General features: G+C 37.5%; 1 protein-coding gene across 1 annotated transcript in view; it reads right to left on the reverse strand.

Moving 5' to 3' along the window:
- Positions 1-933: 933 nt before the first annotated feature.
- Positions 934-12,558, reverse strand: part of TDRD1 (tudor domain containing 1) — a 33,691-nt gene continuing 22,066 nt past the window's right edge. The window contains exons 17-24 of the mRNA XM_074373585.1: positions 12,075-12,245; positions 10,040-10,315; positions 9,424-9,543; positions 8,197-8,310; positions 5,147-5,314; positions 4,079-4,306; positions 3,411-3,457; positions 934-3,331 (exon numbers count right to left, since the gene is read on the reverse strand). Coding sequence (XP_074229686.1) covers positions 3,239-3,331; positions 3,411-3,457; positions 4,079-4,306; positions 5,147-5,314; positions 8,197-8,310; positions 9,424-9,543; positions 10,040-10,315; positions 12,075-12,245 — 1,217 coding nt within the window. The 3' untranslated portion in view covers positions 934-3,238. The remainder of the gene's footprint in view (positions 3,332-3,410; positions 3,458-4,078; positions 4,307-5,146; positions 5,315-8,196; positions 8,311-9,423; positions 9,544-10,039; positions 10,316-12,074; positions 12,246-12,558) is intronic.

The raw sequence follows: 12,558 nt of genomic DNA on the forward strand, positions 1-12,558 counted from the left end.
GGAAATCTGGCTGTGAAGTTCAAAGAATGTTACTGGGCAGAGCAGCTTGAAGTTTTATCTAATAGAAGCACATCAATGTTTGAACAACTTTTTACATGAGGAAAAACTCCATTTAATCTAGCTGATACATATTATCTCAGTAAAAAAAAAAAAAAAAGAAGTCAAGTTTCTTCTTTGAGCTGGTGACATCTTCTTAGGTTGTCGTCACAGTCTGATACTTATATCATGGGAAAATTCCCTAACAGAAACTTAGGGGCTGGCAGGAAAGTCAGCTGGCCCTAAATTCTGCACATGCGAGTTTAGAGTTTAAGATGACTATGCACTTCAAGAAAAATATATACTCTGCTTTTATATAGCTTAGCTTTTTAACTTAAATTGTTAACTTTATTTGTGCTTCAGAAAATGTAATTCTATCTACACTAAAAATCTAAGTGGCTACAGATCTGGAAAGGCACCTATGCATGGCAGGGGCAGAAAGAGAAGGTGCCTTCCGGGGTCAAGCGCTGCGAGCCCAAGGGCCGAAGGACAAGTGATCCACGTCAGGATGGAGAGAAAGAGGCTGATGACCCCAGAGCGGACAGGAAAAGAAGAGCAGAGATCAAAGCAACGACAAACCAGAGAACATTTATTATGTGAAAGAGGCCGACTGTGATAGGGAGAAGACACATTTTATTATGAAATATATCAAACATACATAAAGTCCAAAAAATAACACTCATGTATTTATCAATTAGACTGATCCAGTACTGACGTGGAGCCATATTTTCTTCAGAAACTTTAAGTAATAAAAAGTTATATATACACTGGAAAAGCTCCTATGCATGCCTTCCCGATACTCCCAGGCATTTGGTATCAATCTTTCATGCACAACTTACTTGGGAGGAAGAACTTACAGGGCGAAAAATAAAACTACCCAACCTAAATAGAAGAGTGGTAAGCAAACAGAAATGAAGGTATAAAAGGCCATTAAAGAAAAGTTCCCAATAAACAAAAACACGAGATGCTGTACTTTCTCTCCTAAGTCTAGCCTTCGCTGTTTCCCTTCTCATAAGTGTTTTATCTCCAAGAGACTGTTTCTGCAAGAGAAAAATCAACTATCATTATGCCTTATATAAAAACTCAGTCACTACAGTTCTTAACTTCTATCTTAAGTACAAGCAAATCAAATATTCACTTTTAACTGAAATTACAGATTTAAGTCAGATCTGCCAGTTAAAAAAATTCACCGTCATTACAGCGTTCGATACAGCTGTTTGTACGCGCTTTAAACATAAACAGCTGTTTGGTCTCCGCCTAATGTTTTATATTACCTTGTATGCTGAACACTTCTGAGCGATAGTTTTATGTTCTCATCAACACATAGCTTCCTACTTCTGCAATTTTACAATTAAATTACTAACAAATTAAAACAAATTTCTCCAGAGATGATGAAACACTAACTCTTCAAGTACATTTTCTCTATCTCTAGGAAGAATAATTTAAATGACTAAATACTCAACAATATTCTCACCACAATGAAGTATGCTTAAGCAACCATGTTATGTGACTTTTTTCCTAATAATAAAACCCCTTAGTTTCATGCCCTTCAAAACAGATCTAATCTAAAATGGTATTGTAGCACAGCATCCAGGTAAGCAGCGAAGGGCAGGACAGAGAGCTCAGCTTTGGGTTATAAGACCCGCTTTCCAGTCTGCATGTGAGATTTCGGGGCAGCCATTTAACCTCCTTGAGCCTTTGCCTCCTCCTCTAGGAAATGAGGTCTACCTTCTTTTAATCTGCAGGGTACTGTGAAGATTAAATATGTAACTAGATGCGAAAGTGTTTTTTAAATAAGGCACTCCCCAAATACAGGATATTATACTGTATTCAAAGGTAGACAAAATATGTATTTATTCCCACAATAGGGGAAAAGCCAGTGCAACTACTATGTTTTCAATCAAGTTTTTTTTTTAAGTAATACCTTCAATCTATTTACAAACAATAGAAAATACAGGTTTCATCTGAAGTTGTATATGCAAGCACTCTCAATATTTTTGTGGGGGAAAAAAGCTTATGGCCCAAATAAAAAATAAAAGCACATACAAATTAATCAACTTGATTAAAAATATGATGATCTGGTTCTAGGACTATATTCCAGAAGCTCATGTCACTGTGTGTTCCTCAATCTATGAAATTAAACCTATCATAAAATTTAAGATTTTAAACTTTACACAAAACAGCAGTCAGTTTAAAAACTTAATGTGTTAGAAAGGACTGGAAGTTGTCACTGCAATTGTAATTCAGCATTTATTAAAAATAAACCAAAACTTGTGAAGTAAAAGAAATAAATTATCTCCAAGTAAATCATGAGACTCAAACTGTTGATTTTGCATGAATGACATTTAGCTCAGAACTTAGCCGTACTTCCTTAGAAGCAGAAATAGAACAACTGTCTGTTACCATGTGGAGAACAGTCTGGCCCAGCAGGTACCTCCTTGAGAGCAGCCAGCCTGCAGGGCCCCAGGGAGCAGAAGGGCCCCGGGAGCCATCTGCAAGTGCTGGGATCTAAGCTGCACTTCAGCCCACAGGAGTGCACGCATTAAATAAGTCATAGATCCCTTGCTTTTGGCAAGGACAATTTCATTTTGGTCAGAAGTTCTAATTGGCTAGTGATCACAAAGTAATTTCTGGGGGCCATCTTAGAACAAAGGATCCCAGACAGCAAAAAAGTGGGGGAGTCACTATGCAAAACTCACTCACGTTATCTTTAACTCCTACAATCACCACAGACAAAAGAGGAAGAGAATGCTTTGTTTTGAAATGAAATTTTCTATCAGTGAAGCCCATTTTCCATTCTTGGCCCCTTAGGACCTCTTCACAAAAAGTGCTGTTTTTACAGACGTGCACACCGGGGAGAGTTAATTTCACTCCAGAAACAAGGAATTTCAGGTTAAGCTTCATCTCACAACAATCTTACAAGTCCCTGCATCTCTCTAGGTCAAACCACAGTAAGGAAAGGAGGCTGCAACCCGGAGGGCCCTGGACTCAGCCCCACTAGTAGGGTCAACGTGAGGTTAGCAAACAAAACCTAGGAAGGCAGCAAAAATGTTACAGCCAGACCTCGGGATCATTAGACCACAAAATAAAGTACAGCCTCAAAATGTGCTTCACCCCATTAGCTCTGCCCTGACAACATGACTGGAGATGTCCTGTTGGTGGTTACAGAAGTGAAAAAAACCATAAATTTAACTTAACTTACTTAACTTTTTAACAATTTTTTCATTTCAATAAATTTATTTTGATTGGTTGGATTGTTTAAGAGGAAGAGAAGAATCTGCTCATGTTTTTCAACCTGAGGGTGAAAAATAAATAGTGTTACTTCATTCCTAAAAATGCTGAGTATAATTTCACTTAAAGGAAATTTTACCCACTTGTTTCTGCAACTCTGTGCAGCAGCAATTCACCCTGTTCATCTTTTCTAAAAGCAAATACAAAAAGCCATTATCAGACAACACACATTATAAATAACAGGAAAAAAATAGCCCCTGGAGACTGAATATAAACAGATCTAAGGGCAGATCCTTTCCGACTACAAAGGACTTGAATGATTAACTTTTCATTTGGGCTTTAATGTTATCTATATTGTGTCCTGGATTATACCAAATGAGCACTCTCACCTCCAAGGTTTTAGGTCTTTGTTTGTCATACACGAGATCTCTCCTTTAAGGGCAGACCTGCCAAATCATCATCATATGAAAGAACCAGTAAGATCCATTCTCAAAAATATGAGTTCCTTTCACTTTGATCAGGATCAAAAGGAAGCTGCAAGTTCTGAGTGCTTGATATTTCTACAGCTCTCAGCATCGACGCTGTATCAACAGTGCTGCTGAGACTCATCTAAGAAAAACCCAGACTGCAAGGCCCGCTTCCCTTCAGGCGGCTCCTCAGAGGTGGCACCATGAGTGAACACAGCGCCACTGGATTTACAGAGGAGGACGAATGGGATGTGGCCATGGAGAATAAGGAAAGATCAGGTCAACTAAATTGATTACATCTGTTCTTGGTTACACTTACAAGTTATTAAGCCTGAAAAACATACCTTTATTTAAAGCACTTTGGTTTTTCGATGTGATGTTTTTTGCCAGACCGTACATCACCAGCTTATCAGCTATATTGACAGTACCGTTCTCAGAACACTTCTCAACCAAAACTATGTGGACATTCTTGATAACTCCTTTTACAGAAAGCATTACATTCTGATCCAACATGAAATTTTTTAGTAGTTCTATCATTAATTGAGAACAGCTTCCATTCAATTCCATTAGTCCTGAAAAAAAAACTGAATGTTAGAGTTAATCTTCAAGTCCCTTAAAGCTAATATTTAGATAAATTACCTAAGGATAATAAGCAAAAGGCTCACTGATTTCAGCTAGGTTTAGGTATGCTTTGACGCACTACTGCTGTTGCATTCAAAAAAATCAACCGTAATACATATTCATCAATCCCTCCTACATGTCAAGCACTAATTTAGATCTAGAGGGCTAAAAACAAATATCCACCTTCATGGACATATATTCTAATGGGAGAAGCAACAATAATAAAGATAATTTTGCAAGTCTGAGTCAAAACCAAAGCGGACTGTGAGGCATTCAGTGTGTTACCATCTGCCAGGAATCTCTGGGTAGAGAAATCAGGAGTAAGAATAAAAAGCTACTTAAGCATTTTAGTTTACTTTACTCAAATTCCCACTAAAGGGCTGAATAAATATGCAGATATAGTACGAATAGGAAGGTAGCCCAAAATGGTGTCATTTGAATGTCTCTAGTCTCTGTGACAAAGCAGAGAGACCTCCATGCGAGAGGTCAGATGACTGACCCCAGGTCGTCCTGGCCCTGCCACTTACTAGCCTTGCAACCTAGCACAAATCACAATCTCTGAACCTTGATTCTCGGAAGCTGATCTGTAAAACAAATATAGAACAATGTAATTTTTGTGAGGATGAAAGAAAGAATAATTAAATGATATGAGATTCTTTTGGTAAACTCTGCTTGATATTTAGAAATCTGGGCAGTTGCTTAAAATACCCTCTTGTTTTAGACTTAGGGCTACAAAAGGAAGAAAAAAAATCCCACAGTCACCCAAGTTGGAAAGTGACTTAACTGTCTACCTTCAAAAGAACATTTAATAATTTGGAAAGGAAGCTGCAGGTGGCTGGCAGGGATTGGCTGCACTCTGCAGAGAGGCAGAGTTTCAATGTTTCCATAGTCCGCGTAGAGCACTTTCACATCAGCATCCGATGTCCCCAGAACAACGGCACGGTACCAGAAGTCATCTTCTGAAAATACAACAGAATCTCAGGTAAGAAGTTAAGTTCAATGATGTCCTCCGCCCTTAGGATGGCTCTTTACAGTCACATTTACATCCCTTAGAAATTCACACCAAGATTTCTGATTTCATGCCAAGAAGTTTAGATTAAATACAACCATAACCTCTACTCCTTCCAGATTCTACTTAAAAGAGAGTTACAGAATTAAACAGAAAAAAGCCTAAAACCACAAGGATAGAGAACAAGAGAGAAGACAGTATGACACTGGAAGCTGGAAAGCAGATGCATGAATGGAAATGATAGAGCAGAGCTCAACTAAAGCTGGCTGTAAGGAAGCCAAGAAGCAGCCTAGTTTGTGTCTCAAATCCCCAAGCATCCAAGGTCAATATTTGGTGCTACTCATGCAACAGTAGGAGTAAAGATGGAGCTGAAAATGGGGACTGGATAACAGAAGCAGAGTTACTTTCTCAGACATATAGACTTTAGTTTATAAATACACTTACACATAATACCTATTTTTAAAGTTGCTAAAGAGAATGATGAGTTTTATGTTTACATGTTTTAACAGAGCTTAGAAAATTCCCCCTTTTCCGGGTAGCTGCTCCTACCCACGGACAGAAGACTGGTTTCTTCCCCACACAGACTGTAGACTGGGGAACATGACGCAGAACAAACAGAGACGTTTACAAGAAGACTGTGAGGCAAGCTATGGACTCCAGGCAGGAGACAACCATCTCAAGCAAAAGCACTTCAAGACACCAGCGTCAGGAGTCCCCAGTGAAACGGCAGAGCCGAGTCACCCTGCAGCGACACCCACCAAGTGGACGAGCTCTGCTCACCCACAGAGAAACTCCCAGTTAGCTTCTTAGCGCACCATTTTAAATAAGTGAACAGCAAAGGTTGACCAGGTAGTAAAACGAAGTCTCCAACATAAAAGACGAAGGCCAAAACAAACAGGAACTCAAGGAAACAGAGACCAAGGATGGAGAAGACCACGGAAATGAAAAGAATGATATAAAAATCCTCAGAAAAATGACCTTCCCTCCTTAAAATGAGTACCAAGGCAGTATTAAAAACACACATTTGAGAAAACAAAAAAGCTACTGAAACCAGAAAAGTGATATTAAAAATGAAGACAAGTTGGAAGATAAAACTGAGGAAATCTCTTGAAAAACAGAACAAAGGAAATTCAGCAGAAAAGTGTAAGTCCAACATCAGAATATTTTGAATTCATAAACCAGCAGAATATGAAAGAAGGGAATAAGTGAATTCAAAAAAAATTTCTCAAAACCGACGCTCATGAATTTCTGGACTAAAGGCCCCCCCACTGAGTGCTCAGGACAAAGGTGAAAAGAAAACCAATCACAAAACCAAGTCACATCATAAAATTCAAAACTGGGGATGAGGAGATTACCAGAAGCTCCAGAAAGGAGGAAAAAAACTATGTACAAAGTATGGAGAATCTGAATGACATCTTGACTAGCCACAGAAATAGCTAAAAGACAATATAAAAGCAATGTCTTCAGTATTTTGAGGAAAAGATGATTTCCAACCTAGAATTCCATACATGGGTAAGCTATCAAGTAACAGGGGAGAATAAAGGCTTTTTCAATCATGGAAGATAACAGAAAACTTACCTTACATGTACCTTTTCCCAGCTTCCAGAGGATGGGATATTCCCAAATATGAAGAGTGAGTCAAAAGAAAGGGATCCAGAAAACAAGGTGAGACAAGGCAGGGGAAATCTAGCCAACAAGGTGGGGTGGGAGAGAAATCCAAGGAGCAAAGGGGGCTGGCGTTGAAACAATCCCCAGCATTGAGGGTAAAAGAAAAATTCCGGACAACAGCTCACGTCTGGAGGACAAGCGATGTAGACAGGGGAGCAAACCAGAAGGCTGGAGATGCCTACAACATGGTAAAAGCTGACCAAGGTCACAAAGTGTTCATGGAGAGAATTTACACCCATGCAGAGAACTGGAGATCACTAGTAAAATGATAGAACACTAGTAACAAAAAAGGCTGCTGTGAAAGAAAAACGTAATTACAGGCTAGGCTGTGAATAGTGTTCGTGCAATCTTAATAAAGTAGTACTTACCTAACCAAAAATTATGACACATTTCTACTGAGAAGAAAGAGAGGGAAATTGTGGATCCAGTTGCCATACAAAAGAAAAATAAAACTAAATAAATTTTTTAACTGGAAATCTAAATTTTAAAATGAACACTCTTTAGGCAGCAGATCAAAGCCACTTACAATCCACTGCTGGTAAGAGGGTGACGAAACCGGCCCCTCACAAACTTACAGCACATGTGGACATTTCTCTGAGATGCCCAGAGACCAACATGCTTCCAGAACTTACAAAACAGGCTACATCCTTTGACTCAGGAATTCTAGCCCCGAAAATTCACCCTAAAGTATTTACAGCTACCAAAATTTCGGCCCAAGAATATTCACTGTGTTATCTACACAAGCCAAAGGAATTTGTTAACAATGAAATATTAAACAGAGGAGAATGGTTAAAGAATACCCAATTCAGTGAGTCTGGCCTCCCTAAGGCATTTCATTTTTTTAGGACATTCAGAGTTCTACAAATTACTTGCAGTCCCTCCATTTATAATGTTGTTGATCAACGTAAGACATACACAGTTACCTAGAAGTACCGACAGACTTACAGCTATGTACCCACATCCTAGTGGAAATATACTCTGTGGCTGTGGAACAGGGAAGGTGAATAACCCCACCACATGGATTAAACCAACAACCTTGCCTTTCTTAATTTCTCTACCTATCCAAGTGAAATCCACGTCTAAAACAACAAAGCCCACATACTCTCTTATAAAAGAGAACAGACAAATATCTTCCCTTTAATATTTGACCAAAAAGAATCTTACTTGTGTATTTGGCACAGCACGCATCTCCAATTTTTGGTCTATAGGCCGATCTACTTTTCTGAGCATTGCAATATTCTAACAATTCAGCTGTCAATACACACAGTTTTTCCTGTTCTAAAATATATAAACAACAGTAATTTGTGAAGAAATTTTCAATGCTACTATTCATAAAAGTATATAAAAAGGAACGTCTAATCTAATCACTCAACAAAGAACCCGTGTATATTAAAATATACATTACATTTTAAAAACAGATAAAACCACTATTGGTCACCTTGTGGGGAAGGGATGCAATACTGGGAGGGAGCAAGAAGGAAGCCACTGGTGGGCTAATTTGTTGATCAGGTGGCTCTTCTAGCGTGTTCACTCTATGAAAACTTGTTAAGCTGTAGTTTTACAATATTGTTCAGTATACTTTTCAGGAAGTGTGTTACAGTTAATAAAATGAAACAGTATTTCACCATATTGTATGTTCTTGTCAGGATGGATAATCCTAAACCCCTGCTTTTTATTATACAGATTAAAGATTATTAGTCATACTGAAGATACATTTACTAGCAGTGATTGCATCACCACAATTATTGGTTTTGACCATTTGGAAAAAAAAAAGGGTCATTTTTTTCAGGCTTCAAGTTCCTACAAATTATTTTGAACAGCCAACTTGTACTAACTCACCTTCTGATACTACAAGAATAAACTTAAATACACTGAAGAGATGCATTAATTGTAAACTTTCATGAAACTGAAAAGGAAAATTAAAGTCAACACTATACACTACTCTTACTCATGATTCGGTCCAGTGTAAAACATTTCCCTCAGTCTCCAAGATACAGTAACACTGTGATTATAGACTGACTACAAAATACTCTTTCAATATATCTAAAATAGTTTCGCTTCAAATTCTCTTAAATGGCTTAATAAATACAATTCAGTACAGATAGTACCTATGGAAATCATACAGTAATTAACGATGCCATCCTGTTATAAAGACCTGTAGATTATCAAGACCAGTGGAACAGGCGCTGAATGCAGGGAATTCCCCTCACATTCACATCTGTGTTTTTACAATTAAATTTTCATTAAATGATGTTATGATCAATTAAAACATTGAGTGAAACAGAAACCATCACCCTTCTCTTTTTCCCCTCACTTACTAAGGAGTTCAGATAAGTTCATTCTAGGGTTTAAAAGATCAGCATAAATATGTCTCAAACTTTGGTTTCTTACCTGCCACTTCATTTGGTAGAGCATAAAACAAGTTTGGGTTTACGATTTCTAATACGCTTGCTTGTACAGTTTTATTCACTGGCAATTCAATTGTCCTCCATTGCTCAGCTGAAGAGATGGCTGCAACACAGGTCCCACATGAAAAAGATGAATTAACATCCTACTGATCATCAACGTGCCCCCATTCCCAAAATTAAAACTTTTATTTTCACAAAAGAATATGTTTAATTTGAGAGATTTTCGTCAGTATTACAAAAAAGTTCAATCTATAATGAGAAGCTTTAAACTACTACATTCCTATAGCATATTTCAGTAGTGTGTTTCCTTTTCTGTACTAAGTTTAATGTAATTCTTAAAACGTATTAAAACTTGAAGGGATACATAGTTGTATGGTGCATGTTCACCTGACGAGTTACTACATTAAAGATGAGTATAGTGCTTTATAAAACCATGTTTCAATAAATACTAAACTAACTTTAAATGATCTATTACTCATCTATTTCCACAAAGCATGTTTATATAGGAAAATCATGTCACTTAGAATATAAAAATTTTCATAGCCTATAAAAGCAAAGGATAACATAAATTTAAATAATAAATGGTTTTAAAATGTTACCTTGAAGGCCTGGGGCATCGATTTGAAGATCATGTTTATTAACAGGTATATTGTTTGCTAAGTCTTTATGTGGTGAACTAGCTTTTAACGTCAAATGTTCATCAATCAGAACATCATCAATTATTCTGGGATAAGAAGTGGAAAGATCGGTGAGTTCAGTTCCCACTCCATTTTCACTGATTTCAACCACTCGGGCTTGGAGTTTTTTCCCTGCAACACACGCCTGGAATCTTGCTATGGCTTCTTTAGTCCAATGTCTGTTTCTAGGCTGTGTAACTGACAAACAAGAACAGCATTAAAAAGAATTCTGTGCCCCAAAGCTGCACTTGTGCCTCAAGAGTAACCAGGACTGGACCTTTGCCAAGTTTACCATTCAGATCAGTGATTTTGAGTTATCTTTTTTCAATAATCAATTACACATTTCATCCTCCATGCCTGGGTTACAGATAATGTGTCTGCAAATACACTCCTAGGGTTTTAGGAGATTCAAGATCTGTCCTTACTTCCCTCTCTAACACATCTTCACCAGGCATTTTTCCCAACAGGCAAAAACAGAATTATTATTTCTTTTAGAAGCCATCATTGTTACATACACAGTGATACGTTAGTTACCAATTATTCTAGCAAAAGATGTTAAACATCCACTTTTACCTTTGTGGACAGCTGTCCAACAATAATTTCAAAATGTCATTTTAAAATTACTTAGCCGAAAATTATTTTTCTTAGGTAACTTTGGGTTATACCCTTATTTTCATAACAGTGATTTCTAAACTTGGGTATGCATTTGAATTACCTAGAGGGCTTATGGAAACAGATTTTGAAGTCCTAGCCTAGAGTTTCCAATTTACTAGTAGGTCTTGGGTGGGGACTGAGAGTCTGCATTTTTAACAAGTTCTCATGTTGATACTGGCTGGGGTAGGATCACATTTTAAGAAGAACTGACAAAAAACACGGTAATTAAAAACGATCCCAAACATACTTAGTGTAAAATAAGTGGAAAGAAAACAAACAGGCAAGAGGAAAAATAAAAAGCATCTAATGCTTTCAGACATGATCACCGTTAACATTTTGGTACCCAACCCTCCACAGCCTTCACATGCACACAGAAATATACACATGCACACAGAAATATACACATGCCCATATGTACTCATAATTCTTTCATAAAGAAATGTTCATAATAAAAAAACAACTATTATGGGTAGGCACAGTAGTAGTAATGGCCAGGCTTTATATCTTGTATCTCTTTTATTCCTAGCACCTCTTTGAGGATGGCACCGTTATTTTCCAGGTAAGGGAAAGGAGACGCAGAGAGTTTAAACAGTTTACATTAAGGTCGCAGAGCTAGTAGGCAGCAGAGCTGGTTGTAGTCTGTCCTCTCAATCACAGTGCCACCCAGTGTCTCTATTATATTATATATTATAACTTCCTTCACTTAAATCATGAACTATTCTTCGTATCAATAACACATATTTAACATCACTTTAATGACTGTGTAACAAGAGCAAACACTCAACTTCCTGAGTGCCAGGCCCTGATCTAAACATTCACTTACTCCCCACCACAACCCTATGAAATAGGTACTACCACCTCCCATTATACAGCTCCTCACTCAACCAACCCTCTGTTATTGGCTATTGAGGTTGTTCTGCTATTATTAACAGCAGTGTAATGAATTTCCATGGAGGTGAACTTTGTGAAATTACAAGACTAGTATTTCTTTGGGATAAATTATGACAAGTAAAAATACTAAGATAAAAAGTAGGACTATTTGAGGCTTTTAAGGAATCCTGCAAAATGCCTTCAAAAGAAGGCATCGGTTTTGACCCCCATCACACGTATAGCAGCTGCTTCCCTACACGGACATCAACACTGGACATTCTGACCAGCTTACTAAGCCACGTTTCTAAATTTCATAATATGAAACAGGATCTTCTAACTTAACACAAAACATTAAAATTACATAAACACTGAGAAGTTTATGTACCGTAAATATCAGAAGACAGTTGAGAAAATTTCTTACTCTGCACTGTACCTGCTAGCCAGCACTGTACCCCTTGAAATGGAAGCTCTAAAAATTCTGATGGGATCATCTGGAGTTCGTCTGCAGCAACCTCTTCAGTGTTTCCATAATCCACAAAACGTACTTTAATGTTTCCAGTTGGTAAGATTTCCTTGACTAAAGCACGATACCAGTTACCGTCACCTAGATTTAACACAAAGTTTGTAACATGGAATATTTCTCTTCAATTAAGACTTAAGAATTTTATCTTCAAAAAGACCATCTTTTGTCTAAAGTAGCTAATAAATGTGCCCTCTTCCCAGATGACACTATGACACTTTGTTTTCCATTCAGAAGTCCCTACAAGAATTCTCCAAATTCATTCTTAGAATACCTCCAAAGTTTTTATAGCATCATGTTTTTACATTTACTATAACTTAAGACTTCATTCCAATAACCTATCCAATAAGCAGAATATGAAGAGGAGGTAAGACTTAATAAACTTGAACATATTTGT

Source organism: Camelus bactrianus, chromosome 11 (assembly GCF_048773025.1).
Source record: "Camelus bactrianus isolate YW-2024 breed Bactrian camel chromosome 11, ASM4877302v1, whole genome shotgun sequence".
Taxonomy (NCBI): Eukaryota; Metazoa; Chordata; class Mammalia; order Artiodactyla; family Camelidae; genus Camelus; species Camelus bactrianus.